The sequence below is a fragment of the Mugil cephalus genome, chromosome 2, assembly GCF_022458985.1.
Source record: "Mugil cephalus isolate CIBA_MC_2020 chromosome 2, CIBA_Mcephalus_1.1, whole genome shotgun sequence".
In the NCBI taxonomy this organism is placed as follows: Eukaryota; Metazoa; Chordata; class Actinopteri; order Mugiliformes; family Mugilidae; genus Mugil; species Mugil cephalus.
Genome location: NC_061771.1, coordinates 33,190,007 through 33,205,607, shown reverse-complemented (window position 1 = coordinate 33,205,607; position 15,601 = coordinate 33,190,007). Strand labels below are relative to the sequence as shown.

The following is a 15,601-nucleotide window of genomic DNA, read 5'->3' as shown; positions in this document are numbered from 1 at the left end:
TTCTTTTTAAGAGGAGCAACTAGAATTAGAGTTGTACTAAGCGATGCTGTCGTGCTGTCAACAAAATAATCTATTTGTGATCAAGTTTGATTGTGGTTGCTGACATCCACATCACTAACATAAGGCACTGAGGTAAAGACTGAAGGTATTAATTCCTTATATCTAGTTACAGCATCATCAGATAAGTCTGAGACATTTTAAAATGTCTGTTCGTAATTGCTTGAATATCCCATGTAGATTATTTTCTGTCATTCTTATTCTATTTTTAAGTTTATTTTATTTTGACTCTTGTTCTTTTTCGTGTATGTCTGGTTCATATATGTTTGTTATCTTGGGGCTCCCAGTGAGAAGGTCTGGGACTATTGCGTACTGTGTAAGAACAGATTCATGCACACATGTCGTCTATTTTACGACCTACATGTTCATTACACACAAACTATAAAATACTGTAACAGACTGTAAATGACTGACACAGACAGACCAGGGTGGATGCTTAGCTTAGCTTAGCTTTAATCACAAACAACAGAATGCAGGAACATTGCAGTAATAAAGTAAAATAAATGATGCACAACAGTAAACATCCCATTTAAATGAAAACTGGCTTTTGACTCTGTGCTTTATTCATGAATAAAATAAATCGCTGTAAATAACAAACTTATCTGTTCAAATTAATTGTCACTCATTTCATAAAGAACTACGTTACATTTGGTTTCACCGCGTTTTTACGGGAGGATTGTTCAGCTTCAGCTACAGTGTGTGTTCATGGTAATGAGAGAACATAGTTCTTCACACAGAGGAAGGAGATATGTCACTTGATGATGTCACTAGTTACAATTTGTAATTTACAATTTCTTTACAAACGCTAGCATTGAAAAAAATCAAATAGTAAGCAGGCTAAAAAAGAACGAAGCCTTTTGTCTCGGTAAATTCTACTTCTCTGCCGGTTTTCTGACCTGAGTCATGATTCATCCACGTCGCTTGCTCCTGCGTTTCCCCCGTCGCTTACTTCTACCTCCTCTTTTACGTTTGCGTCCTTTCCCTCGCTTGCGCCCTTTCCTTACCTTGCGTCCTTTCCCTCGCTTGCGCCCTTTCCTTACCTTGCGTCCTTTCCCTCGCTTGCGCCCTTTCCTTACCTTGCCTCCTTTCCCTCGCTTGCGCCCTTTCCTTACCTTGCCTCCTTTCCCTCTCTTGCGCCCTTTCCTTACCTTGCCTCCTTTCCCTCGCTTGCGCCCTTTCCTTACCTTGCGTCCTTTCCCTCGCTTGCGCCCTTTCCTTACCTTGCGTCCTTTCCCTCGCTTGCGCCCTTTCCTTACCTTGCCTCCTTTCCCTCGCTTGCGCCCTTTCCTTACCTTGCCTCCTTTCCCTCTCTTGCGCCCTTTCCTTACCTTGCCTCCTTTCCCTCGCTTGCGCCCTTTCCTTACCTTGCCTCCTTTCCCTCGCTTGCCTCCTTTCCTCCCTCTACGTCCTCCTTTAGCCTTGCATCCCTTCCCACCACTTCCTTTGCACTTGCTCATCTTGCCACCTTCCTCCATGTCTTCATGCCCTCTTACATCGCCCAAGGAGGAGATTATGTTGGCGACATCTCCAAGCGCTTCTACACCAGCAGCACCTTGATCTTGACTTAACCGCTGAGTGTTCGCAACACACGAGGCTGCAACATCTCCACCAGAAGAACAGCTAGTACACTGAAAGGAATCACCTTCAGGTTCATAACAATGGAATATGTTACCGAGGCCAAGGTTGGGAATCTCCAGCTGTTTAGGGGATTGAGCTTCTTTGGAAAACACAAATGCATAACCCTGCCAGTTCTGAGTAACCTCCCTAATTACGTCACCGATGCCGTTTGTCTCTGCAGCTGGGGCGTCTCCGGAGTAAACTACCAGGACATTGCCTTGGCTGCTTTTAATGAAGGGTTGTATGTGTCGGAGGACAAGTGGCATTGCCCCTGACTGCGCCGCGGCCACCACCCTGGTGCCTTGGTACACTTGGCCCTTTGAAACTGCTTCCTCCACTTTATCTGCCGAGTCCTGCTGAAGGACCTGCTCCAGACTGTTTGGGTCTTGGTTCTGTGGGATGTTCGCAGCCAGACTGAATGAGTCACTGGATGAATACCTGCCAGAGAAAGCAAGTTCAACTGTTTGGTTTCATACAGCTGATAGAACAGGTGGAAAGTTTGAACACAGGGAAGTGATTGTACGTATTTTGCTTGAAAGGCCCAGACAGTGTGCATGGTTTGGGAAACATACTGTTCATGCAGCTTTGTCAGTGAAGGATGTGGAAGTAAGAGTTGACAGATTTAAGAAACAAAACACCACGTTGGTTTGAATTTTTTTTTTTTTAACGTATCAAGGTCAAAAATCTCTGTTTCTGTCTCTTGTCTCTTTGGCGGCACCTGTGGCAGTGAGCGGTAACTGCAGGTGGCTGTAACAAAAGAGCAAAGCTTATGGCCTGTAAGTGATTCAGTCGATGCCAAATCTGTGGATCGAGGTCATCTTGATACAGAAGATCACAAAAAATAATGCAAATACAGGAACAGAGTGAGCTCTCATTTCATCCTCCATCATGGTGAATTTGGTAGGAACTAAAGTCATGGATAGTGTTTCCTTGTGGAAAACATTTGAAACATTCTGAAACAGTTGGTGGGATGAAACATTAAAAAAAGAAAAGAAGGAAATAGAATAAAAAGTAAAAAGTAAACAAATAAAATTGAATAAATGAGTGAATAAAAATATAACGGAGTGATGTTAAAACTGGCTCAATACAAGTGGAGATAACAGCATCAGTGTCTCTGTGTACATGTCAAATCTCAGACCAAAATATACGAGAGACGAGACATATACAGTGGGGGAAATAAGTATTTGATCCCCTGCTGAATTTGTAAGTTTGCCCACTTCCATAGAAATGATCAGACTCTGGTTTTTATGGTTGTTTACTGGTTATGGGTATAGACAGAATATCAGTCGAAAATGCATAAAAAACACACAATCTAAAAGTTATAAATTGTTATGTATTTTATTAAGGGAAATAAGTATTTGATCCCCAAGCACTACACAAGTCAGTACTTTGTAGAGAAACCTTTGTTGGCAAGCACAGCGATGAGACGTTTCTTGTAGTTGGTCACCAGGTTTGCACACAGCGCAGGAGGGATTTTGGCCCATTCATCTTTACGGACAGTCTCTAAATCCTTCAAGTTTCTTGGCTGCCTCTTGGAAACTCGGAGCTTCAGCTCCCTCCACAGGTTTTCGATCGGGTTAAGGTCTGGAGACTGACTAGGCCACTCCATGACCTTAATATGCTTCTTCTTGAGCCACTCCTTTGTTGTCCTGGCAGTATGTTTTGGGTCATTGTCATGTTGGAAAACCCACCCACGAGGCATCTTCAGTGTTCTTGCTGAGGAAAGAAGGTTTTTGTCCAAGATGTTACAGTACATGGCTGCATTCATTGGCCCCATAATGCGGTGAAGTTGCCCTGTACCCTTTGCTGAAAAACAGCCCCAAAACATGATGTTTCCACCTCCATGCATAACCGTGGGTATGGTGTTCTTTGGGTCATACTCACGTTATTTCATCCTCCAAACACGGCGGGTCGAGTTAATGCCAAATAGCTCAACTTTGGTTTCGTCAGACCACAGCACTTTCTCCCAAGCCTTCTCTGAGTCATTTAGATGTTCACTGGCAAACTTAAAGCGGGCCTGTACATGTGCCTTCTTGAGCAGGGGGACCTTGCGGGCACTGCAAGAGTTCAATCCATAACGGCGCAGTGTGTTGCCAACTGTTTTCTTGGTGACGGAGGTCCCAACTGCTTCCAGATCATTAACAAGCTCCTGCCGTGTTGTTTTAGGCTGCTCCCTCACCTTTCTCATCATCATCCTCACTCCATGAGGCGAGATTTTGCGGGGAGCTCCAGACCGAGGACAGTTGATGGTCCTTTTATGGGTCTTCCACTTGCGAATAATGGCACCAATAGTTGTCACCTTCTCACCAAGCCTTTTGCTGATGGTTTTGTAACCTATACCAGCCTTGTGCAGGTCTACAATCTTGTCCCTGACATCTTTTGACAGCTCTTTGGTCTTGCCCATGGTGCTGTAGAAGTTGGAATGTAAGAAACTGATTCTTAGAGCAGGTGTGCTTTATATACATGACGAGTTAAGATCAGGAGTATTGGTAATTAGTTGACTGAGCACAGCTGTGTGCCACATGCGCACCAGCCAATCTGTAGGAGCCTGAATTCTAAGTGAATTGTTGGGGATCAAATACTTATTTCCCTTAATAAAATACATAACAATTTATAACTTTTAGATTGTGTGTTTTTTATGCATTTTCGACTGATATTCTGTCTATACCCATAACCAGTAAACAACCATAAAAACCAGAGTCTGATCATTTCTATGGAAGTGGGCAAACTTACAAATTCAGCAGGGGATCAAATACTTATTTCCCCCACTGTAAAAGAGGACTTACTCGTTCCTGATGCCCTCTACAATCTGGGCAAGCCAAGCAGGGTCTAGAGCAGCCGAGCTGTTTGGAGCAGCCAGGAAGAAGGTCAGCATCATCCAGTACAGGCCGGCCATCTATGCAGAGCAGGGTTAAAACAAAGTGGTTCAATCAGAATTGATTCAGTCAACTGCCATGCAGGAATTTAAAACATATGATCTTGTAGCTTTTCAAATATGAGAAGAAAAACATCATTTTAACGATGGGCTTCATAGAATTAGAATTTAAGGAGAAACTGTTAAACGAGGTGATGAATAGTTTAATGAATCATGATAAACTCTTGCTGTTTTGTCTGAGGAGTGAAACTGTACCTTCTGAGGAGAACGATGTGAAGCTGTGCACGCCTCTGGTTCTGTTGGCCGTGTGTGAAAAGATGCTGCTGCAGTCTCAAGGGTGTGTTGTTATATATCATGACTAACCCATAGGTGGTTGTGTGTGGGGGGGGTGGGGGTTAACTTTGTGATCATAGTGACGTTTTGGGATGATATGGTACAATGAGACATGACATGATGGGGCCTTTCAGGGCCTGTGTGGAAGGACGGGGACACTGCAAGTCGCTTTTAACTTCCTGCTAAGTTTCTTAAAATATCTACATGTTACTGACACAGAAATAAGAAGTATGATGTGTGCATGTTTGTTGGATCACACCAGTGTCTGCTGCTTAAGCCACAATGAGTTGTGTGTGTTTGTTGAGTCATTAAGAGGTACAGATAAGACGAAGACTTCTGCTTGGTGTGTGACACCTTCCTCTTTTCATTTAGCTCATGTGAACGGAATAAAATTACGCAAACCAAAGTTAACACATGTCACAGTTCTCTGAAGACTTACACTGTCTCAGAACCTGGACAAACCAGAACCTGTCAAAGTCCTGACCAACGTCAGCATCCACACCAACCTGGAGAGTCCACTCTGTATTAACACTGTGAATGTCTCCACACATGTTGTGTTAGTGCCGTTTGTGTTGGAGACTAGAGACAACTGTCTTTGAATGTGTCTGTGTACAAACACCATTCATAGAAACGTAGTGACATGAGTCTGGGATCTGCTCATGTTATGGCTCATCCAGCACCATGATGTTAGTCTCCATGTCTGCAAATGACAGGAAAAACCATAAAAGGAAGAAAACGGTATCTTTTAAACAGGGAATGCATTTATTTTCAAAACCAGCTGCATGACCAAAATGAAAAAGTGCTGATCCATGTTCCTGTGACCTTGTATCTGCTACCATCTGGTTTCAGGCTGATCTCCGTGACATATAGCAGAGAAATATAACACACTGTGGCGGCCTTGTTTCTCTGTGGTTTCTGTGTGTGTGTGTGTGTGTGTGTGTGTGTGAGGGGGGGGGACTCTTAGTTACCTTTCATGCAAACATTTGCTTTATTTAAGTTTAAATACCTTCTACTAGTTAATTGTGACTTCATTCTTTTCATGTTAAAATCATTTTCTAATAATATAATAACTGACCCGGTTTGTGACACGTGTCGACCTCCGTCTGCTAATGTGGTGACGTGTGTTTACACCCAGACACCATCAGTCCAACAAGTGAAGGACTGTTTGTCCTTTTAAAATGACTAAAGAAATGACTGATAACATTCACAGATTTCCAGTCTCCAGTGCAGTAACTACTTCTCTGTCTTTTCCCGTCCTCTCAGTGGGTTTCAGCTGGTGCACTGAAAAACATGTTTAGACTTTGTGGTTATACCAGTGAAATACCACATGTCACACATGTTGTAAGACACCAGGACCTTTACATATCCACTCTCTGTGCCAGTCCTTCTGCCCCGTACGCTGACGAAACTGTTGCCCTCAGTAATATCAGAAAATAAGAAGTGCAGCTGTGACCGTGTGACCATCCCACATCCCTCACACGCTGACTTGTCACTCAGTTTCATGTTTCAGACAGGTGTGTTTTTCTGATCTCACAATTTATATTAATTGACAGTATTGTCAGTATTCTTCTGGTTTTGATGAGGCTTCAACATTACACCGTCTGCAGAGAGTAGCACAAAATGGATTTAACTAAAGCAACAACTTCCTTTTACAGTGTGACTCCACACATTGTGTATATCTCATGTTCTACTACCTCCTGTCCTCACAGGGTCGTTGGAGGGGGGGGTCCATCCCAGCTGTCAGCAGGCGAGAGGGGGGTCCGGCCTGGGCAGGTCCCCAGTCTATGTCAGGCCGAGACTCAAAGCAGGACTCAGAATGCAGAGATAAGAAATGACAAAAGGCTTTTATTGGATTCTTCAGAGATCCCTCACCGAGGGACAAACAAATGGCTATTTAAAAAAAAAAAAAAAAACCTAGACGCTAATTTGACCACTGAAAACGAAAAACTCTCCAGAAGGAGGTAAACTCAAAGAAACAAATCAAAAACTAAAAAAAAAAAACTAACTAAGGAAAGAATTAACAAAAACTCTCTCTACGAGAGGAATAACAGGCTTACTTGAAAACTATGGTTGAAGACATGAAACAAGGCTCGGGTGCAGGTTGAGAACGATAACACTGGCACACGACAAGGGGAACACAGACTACTTAAACACATGGAGGGAAATAGGGGACAGGTGGAAACACTTAGGGCAATCAGACAGAGACACATGAGGAAGGGCAAGTGACCTGAAACGAGAGGAGAATTACTTTTCAAAATAAAACAGGAAATGACAGGACAAAACAAACCCAAGACAAGACACCCTCACCACGGTGTGACAGAACCCCCCCTCTTAGGACCGGCTACCAGACGGTCCAGGCTGTTCAGGATGGTCGCGGTGGCAGATAAGCACCTGCCGTGCAGCAGCCCAGATGCATCAGCAGCGGCGGATCATGGCGTGGGCGGATGGGACCATGACTTCAAGCTCCTGGGCAGCGAACACAGGAGGTTCATAACCATAAACACACTTGAAGGGCGAAAAACCTGTGGCAGACGTAGGCAGGGAGTTGTGGGCGTACTCAACCCAGACCAGGCGTTTGCTCCATGTTGAGGAGTTCTGGGACACTAGACAACGGAGGCCGGTTTCCAACTGCTGGTTAAGGCGTTCGGTCTGGCCGTTAGCCTCCGGGTGGTAGCCCGAGGTCAGACTGGCCTTAGCTCCGATGAGCCGGCAAAATTCCCTCCAGAACCGTGACACGAACTGGGGCCCCCGGTCCAAGACGATGTCCTTCGGAAACCCGTGAATCTTGAAAACATGGTCAATCATAATTTCAGCCGTTTCCTTGGCTGAAGGCAGTTTAGGCAGGGCAATAAATCTGACCATTTTAGAGAATCTATCCACCAAAGTGAGGACTGTGGTGGGGAGGAGCCGCTATTGCGCTGAAGCCTCTGATGAACCGCCTGTAAAAGTTAGCAAAAACAAGGAATTGCTGAACTTTTTTGCGGCTATCAGGAGTGGGCCAATTGACCACAGCGCTAACTTAAGCTGGATCCATCTGCACCCTTCCAGGGGCTACGATGAAGCCCAGGAAGGAGACGGTATCGGCGTGAAACTCGCTCTTTTCAGCTTTGACGTAAAGTTTGTGATTTAATAGTCTCTGTAATACAGCTGCTACATGTTTTTTATGAGTGTCCAGGTCAGGTGAGTAGATGAGAATGTCGTCAAGGTAAACATACACAAAATGGTCAAGGAAGTCCCTTAGCACGTCATTAATCATGGCCTGAAACACAGCAGGAGCATGAGTGAGCCCGAACGGCATAACCTTATATTCATAATGACCGCTAGGGGTGTTGAACCCCGTTTTCCATTCGTCCCCCTCCCTGATCCTGACCAGATGGTATGCATTTCGAAGGTCTAATTTTGTAAATATCTTGGCCTGTTGTAGTTGATCAAACACAGATGACATGAGGTTGCAAGGGGTAGCGGTTCTTGATAGTAATGTCATTGAAGGGGCTGTAGTCAATACATGGTCTTAAGGTCCCATCTTTCTTGTTTACAAAGAAAAAACCAGCTCCAGCAGGTGATGAAGATGGACGAATGAGTCCCGCCTTCAGAGATGACTCTATGTAGTCTTTCATGGCCTGCCGCTCGGGCCCTGACACAGAGTACAGCCGCCCCTTGGGAATGGTGGACCCGGGGATGAGGTCGATGGCGCAGTCATATGGTCGATGAGGTGGAAGTGACGTGGCCTTGATTTTATTAAAAACCTCCTTGAGGTGGTGGTAACAGGTGGGTACCGAAGTCAAATCGGGGTACTGGGAGTCTGTGACAGGGTGAGCAGAAACGGAATTTATGACAGTGGTAACCTTCTCCTGAGTCTTGTCCCGCAGACACTCTTTCTCACAAAGCTCCCCCCATCCCAAGATCTTGCCCGTAGGCCAGTCTATATGGGGGTTGTGGCGAGTGAGCCATGGATGCCCCAGTACCAGGGTGCATGTCGGTGAATTAAACAGATAAAAGTTCATTAATTCGCTGTGATTATCTATGGTAATGGCTATGGGTTCTGTGACGTGGGCTACAGTGAACAGAGCGTTCCCATTTAAGGCCCTTGCCAGGATGGGTTGTGAGATAGCCTCAGTTTTCAATCCCAGTTTCTTGGCTAATCCCCAGTCCATTAAACTCTCATCAGCCCCTGAGTCAATTAAAACGTTCATCTCCATGACTGTGGTGTTGTGTTTTACCTTTATGGCGGTCAAACTGTGTGAAGGAGAACCTGATGTTGAGAACTTGCTCACTCCCCGAGCTGCCTTGACTGGGCAGGCGACCACGCGATGTCCAGATTCTCCGCAGTAGAAGCAACGCCCCTCCTTGAGACGACGTTGTCGTTCCGCCTGGGTGAGCTGGGTCCGGCCCAACTGCATGGGTTCAGCCTCTCCTGCCGTGGGTAAGGGAGAAGGACGTTCGGGAGTCGGGCCCCGGGCTTCCTGCCCACCCCGAACCAGTGGTTGTCGGTACCTCTCCAACGATGGTCGGCCCTTCAGATGCCGATGGAGTTGTTGGATCCGGTTATCTGTCCGGATGACTAGGGCGATGAGGGAATCCAGGTCCGCAGGCAGGTCCAAGGGCACCAGTAGCTTCCGTATGGGAACAGACAGTCCATCCAAGAAAGCATCATAGAAGGCTGTGGAGTTCCATCCGCTCTCCGTTGCCAGGGTGCGGAAGCGGATGGCGTAGTCGCATACCGAGTCGTTTCCCTGCTTCAACCCGCTCAATTCCCTAGCTTTCTCTCTGTCCGTTGACACCGGATCAAAAGTCTTCTGAAGAGCGGTTTGAAACTGTGGAAGCGAGTGGCACAGTGGAGAGTCACGCTCCCATTCCGCTGTGGCCCATGCTCTCGCTCTTCCGGTCAGGTGACACATCATGAAGGCGATCTTCGACCGATCTGTGGTAAATGCAAGGGGGGAATGTTCAAAATGAATGGCACAGTCTATGAGAAAAGCCTTACAAGATCCTGGTTCTCCGGAAAAGCGCTCCGGGGGTGCCAGCCTGATCCCTGTTCCGGCAATGGGTACCGTCTGAACAGGAGCAACTGCCGTGACTGGAGGGGGCCGTTATCTGGTCAGTCTCTGCTGAGTCCATACTGGCCAGAGTGTACTGTCAGGCCGAGACTCAAAGCAGGACTCAGAATGCAGAGATAAGAAATGACAAAAGCTTTTATTGGATTCTTCAGAGATCCCTCACCGAGGGACAAACAAATGGCTATAAAAAAAAACCTAGACGCTAATTTGACTACTGAAAACGAAAAACTCTCCAGAAGGAGGAAAAGTCAAATCAAAGAAACAAATAAAAAAAAAAAAAAACACTCCGAATGGAGGAAAACCTCAGGACTAAGGATCTAACTAAGGAAAGAATTAACAAACAAAAACTCTCTCTTCGAGAGGAATAACAGGCTTACTTGAAAACTTCTATGGTTGAAGACATGAAACAAGGCATGGGTGCAGGTTGAGGACGATAACACTGGCACAAGACAAGGGGAACACAGATTACTTAAACCCATGGAGGGAAATAGGGGACAGGTGGAAACACTTAGGACAATCAGACAGAGACACATGAGGAAGGGCAAGTGACCTGAAACGAGAGGAGAATTACTTTTCAAAATAAAACAGGAAATGACAGGACAAAACAAACCCAAGACAAGACACCCTCACCACGGTGTGACAGTCTATCTCAGGGCTAAACAAACAACCATTCACACTCACACTTGGATGACAGGGGAAACTTGTGTGTATCCTTAAAGTAAAAGGAAACACCACACGTGTCCTTGCCTTGAATATTAAATACATCAAAAACGGATCATTATGAAAATAGAATCCTTAATTATAAGTCATATTTGTGGGTGCATCAGTGAGATGTACACTCAAGGTTTAATTGAACACATGCAACAGTATGTCACTATATCAGCTGAATAAAAATTATACAAAGCTTTAGTTCTCAATTATTAGATAGAAGAGCATTTATGTGACTGAGCACAAATTAGCCCCAGTGAGTTGTGTGATTGGTGGAGCATGTGAAGAAGAACAGATAACACAGATTCTTTGTGCTACTAGATTAATATGCATTGTAATCAACACACTGCTCGTCAACTCTTCCATGTCTGAGAAACACTCCCTCGTCTGGAACAACGAAATATATTTTCTTGCCCCATTCCAGATGTTGCCCCAATAAATTGTTACTTGTCAATGCCGCTGGTATTTCTGGGTTTGAACACTTTTTCAAACACAAATACACATTCACTCCACTTTCTCTGTCTCTGATGTCGTAGCCACTGTTTATCTTTGCACAACCTTGCGGGTTGTGTAACTTCGGCTGAAGCTCGTCTTAGTGACTGTTTTCTTTAGGGTTTTCCTGAAACACTTGACGTATGTTATGAAGGACCCCACCTGGGACGCCCACAGCCAGAGAGCCCAGGACCAGATGGACTGGACCTGGGCAGGACACAGGATACAGAGCAAATGTTATCGGTGGGTGATGGGAAGATTTGTCAACAAGCTGCCACTACTACCATTATTTGGCTGCTGATATTAACACAGTTTGTAGGAACATGTAGTACATATCCTGGAAAGACAAAGAAAATTGTTCTTGACAAACTAATTACTTCCTTTGTTTGCAAGTCATCACACATTTCCAAGTAAACTGCTGGACAGTCATGCAGTTCCACCAACGTCGCCATCACATTTACAACCTTTTGTTGGACGACATGAGTGAAGGGCAGTACACAAGAATCACATCACTGCAGAGACTGACATGTTCCTAATGCATTTTATAGTTTCTTCAACTTTGTTCTGATCCTGAGCAGCCAGATCTGCAGGAGACAGAAGGAACGCCACCACAATCAGCCACAGGCCAACCATCTGTGTGCAAATTCAGTTTAACGGTAAAGTTCCAAATCTGTAACTAGATACTGATATCTCTGATTACACAACCCATTGTACATATCACATCATGTTTTGCTTACATGAGCTATTTAAAATTGCATCTTTTTGTACTTGATTTAAAAAAGTTATTGCAGTTTGTCATTTAGAGCATTTCTAAACAACTGATGATAATATGTCTCCTGGATGAACATCCATCCATCCATCCATTGTAACAGCCTATCCCAGCTGTCACGGGGGCAGAGTAGGACCTGAACAAGTTGACAAAGACAAACATCGATCTTCTAAATTTTACCACTGAATTGGGGAGGTAACCCTCTGGGGGAATGAATGAATGGCTGGCAGACCTGCTCCTGTGCTAATCAAGCTACAAATCTCTCATTTTAAAAGACTCCTGAGCCCTGTTTTGTGTTTAATATAGAGACTCCTCACTCTTTATTTTTATTCAACACAAACAACACAAAGAGTGACAAGGCAGGAATGAAACAACTGACATTTATAAACATTTATAAAACCTGGATATGGTACAAACAGTAGTGTATAATAAGACACTGTATATATGGCATGACAGGAAAGCGATCAATTAATAAGGTATTAGTGTAGTAACAATAATGGATGACATGAATATAGGCAGTGGGTGGTTTGAGTGGTACGCACACACACAAAGAAACAAAAGAAACTGAAGATTATAATATATTATTATTATGGGGCAACACACAGACACAAACAGCCAAGATAAGCATCAGTGTTTTTCATTTTAGTGGTAATTAGTGGTAGATAGCCTCATTGCAAGATATTTTCCCAGTTATTTTCTTGTGGGACAACGATAGATAAACAAATAAACTTCACTGAGGCATGCGTTATGATGTCCTCCACACATGAGTTTGAAACTGGTTCATTCTTCGCATCCCCTGTAACCCTACTAGTGTCTGCACTGCTAAACCTTGGGTCATTTTGTGAGGAGAAAAAACATTCAGCAGCTTTTGTGTTCTAGGGCTTGGATGTACCCATGAGTGAAGTACAGGGCAAATTGTAACTGGGACAAGATTGTAAATGTTGATTTCCATCTGTGAGACAACGACGTGTAACGTGACCACCAGTGGAGCAGCTTGTGCACCGCATTTCATTGCGGCTTTGTTTATTGCATCGGAATATGTTGCTAAGACCGATGTCTTCCCCAAGCCCTACGAGTGCTCTACGACGTTCTTCCTCGGGAATGTCTGAACCATCACGAGGCTTGAATACATCAGAGAAAACCACAGCATCATTCCTCCACATCATGACCTGTCTAATGCTTCCCAGAATGCTCCACTGACTCTTTTCACTTGTACATCTATTAGAACATGGTGATGCAAGGACATAGAAAACCGACAAATCCTCTTGGTTGCGTTTTAACTCTACAATGAGTTAAAACCACTTCCTAAGTCACATTATCCATGGAACGAACTAAACAACTTTACTATATTCATGTCAAACAAACTAACGTTTCTAAATAGTTTAAATTTAGACTACCCATCTTGATGATTAATGTTTTAAAGTTTACCTCAACACCAGGTAGATTCAACTCACAACTTGTTTGTTCATTTATTTTCAGATATATTGACAAGATGTTCAAAGGTCGGTGTTGGCATGGAACAAAGACCTCACTTAATGCCGTCCACAGAGGAGGACATTAATGTTTGGTTCACCAAAAATAGCCCCTTTACAATTCCTTTCTGGTAGTAGATAAAATGCTAAAATCCACCCACTCATTACGATTATGGTGCCAATGGTTTGACTGGTCTTGTAATCCCGTGGTTTAATCTTTTTATAGAGCTTTGTTTCAAAGGTATTATGGTTTTATAGTAATAGTTCTGTTCATCTAAAAGATGTCTAAATGGCAGCAGCCTCTGTTTCTCAGTATTCTCATCACATCGTCCTCCTCCTCCCCATTACTTTATCCAACTCAAAAACTGAAGACATGAGCTAAATAAACACCAAGTCCAGTCAAAGGATCATTTTAATTTTAGTTTAATTGTTGAAACCCTGATGAACCTGAATCAATATAATACCAAAAGCTCATCATGACTATTGGAGATAAAGGGAACTAAGACATTCACATAACTTAATGGGGCTGTAATGTTTTACAGTGTTAGCATCCAGTAGGACAAATACCCTGGAATAGTCCACCATATTTTAACTTCTCAGTGACTGGTAACTGCACAATACACACAGGTGTATGGTGTAAATGAACATTTACTGCACATATAATAAGTAATAATGATGGAAGTATAAACTGATCAAACTGACCTTGGTCTGCTTTGGTCCACATAGCTTGGTCTATACCTGCCAAAGGAAACAATACAAATTATATTTCTATATTTCAGAGCCATGTATACACACATGGGCAGAGGGATGAAGAGACATAGGTGAAACTAATGAGGGCGGAGCCACAATGAGAAACCAATCAGCGATCAAAGGAAAACACAAGGAGGTACAATAAACAGGAAACCAAGGAACAGGAAACAAAAGATGGAACAGACGGTTTCTCTCTCAGGCTAACACGGAGGTGCTCCTGTCGTCTGGATTATTTAACGCTCTGCTCTCTGGTCCTCCCAGAAAGACCATCTCTGGTCTGCAGCTGTTACAGAATTCAGCTGCTCGTGTGCTGATGAGGACCAGAGGGCGGGAGCACATCACACTGGTTTTAATATCACTGCACTGACTCCATGTGCGCTTCAGGATGGATGTTAAGATTCTTTTAGTAGATTTTAACCTACTTTTACCCTGTCACCCCCGCGGACCCTGAGGTCCTCTGGCACTGGCCTATGAATCATCCCTAAAGTTAAAACTATAACCCACGGGGAGGCTGCATTCAGCCACTACAGCCCTCATTTATGGAACAGCCTGCCAGAGAACATCAGACCTGCAGACACTGTTGATATTTTTAAAATAAAGGCTCAAGACTGATCTTGGCTTTTATTCCTTTTATTCCTATATATTCCTACTTTGCTGTGTGTTTGTGTGCGGGGTCTACTGTACATGCGGGGTTGGAAGAAGTGGGTTTTTATTATTTGTGGTAATATTCTTTGTTTTTATTTTGTGTCAAACACTTTGTGTTGTATTTTGTATGAATGAATAAAGTTTCGATGTGATTGATTTGAGAGGAATATTAGCTGCTCTTCAGACTGCTGCTAAAAAAGCTGAATGAGCTACTTCTCATCAGTGTTGGCTCTAAATAATGCACAGATTGACTTGAACATCTCCGGGTTGGAAAATGTTGTCTGACAACAGGGAAATGCTACGCCTGCACACGCTTCAGCTGATGAGGCCTTTTATTATTTTCCTTCTTCTGGGTGGTAAACGATCTTTCCTGCAGTTCATTACTTGTCTTTTGCCAGTACACCTGTATACGCCTCCACACTGAGCAGCATTTACTGTAGATGGTAACTACTCCACAGAGTCCAACTCAGTTTACTCATGTTTCCCTGCCATACAGTATTTTACTATCAGACACGGAACCAGAAAGTTGACTCACTTGTTCAGAATTTCTTCTATTGTTTCTGCTTCTGGTCCACAGCAGCTGAACTGGTCCCAGAGAGGATCAACAGAGTCACTGTTACAACCATCCAGCGCAGACCAGCCATCTGAGAGTTTCTAACCAACAGCATAGGAGTGGAGGATTAAATGACTTCCTCATAGGTCTCAGTATCATCGCCTCTTTAAGCTGAACTGTTCCATGAGGCCATGGCCTCATATCCGTTTATCCCTGTTTGCAGCCACAGTTGCATCAGAGCAACACAAATTTAACACACTGTGTTCAAGGTAA

General features: G+C 43.9%; 1 protein-coding gene across 1 annotated transcript in view; it reads right to left on the bottom strand.

Moving 5' to 3' along the window:
- Positions 1 to 498: 498 nt before the first annotated feature.
- Positions 499 to 15,601, bottom strand: part of LOC125003562 — a 39,729-nt gene continuing 24,626 nt past the window's right edge. Inside the window, exons 2-3 of the mRNA XM_047577566.1 lie at positions 4,461 to 4,570; positions 499 to 2,112 (exon numbers count right to left, since the gene is read on the bottom strand). Of these exons, the coding sequence (XP_047433522.1) occupies positions 966 to 2,112; positions 4,461 to 4,570 (1,257 nt within the window). The 3' untranslated portion in view covers positions 499 to 965. The remainder of the gene's footprint in view (positions 2,113 to 4,460; positions 4,571 to 15,601) is intronic.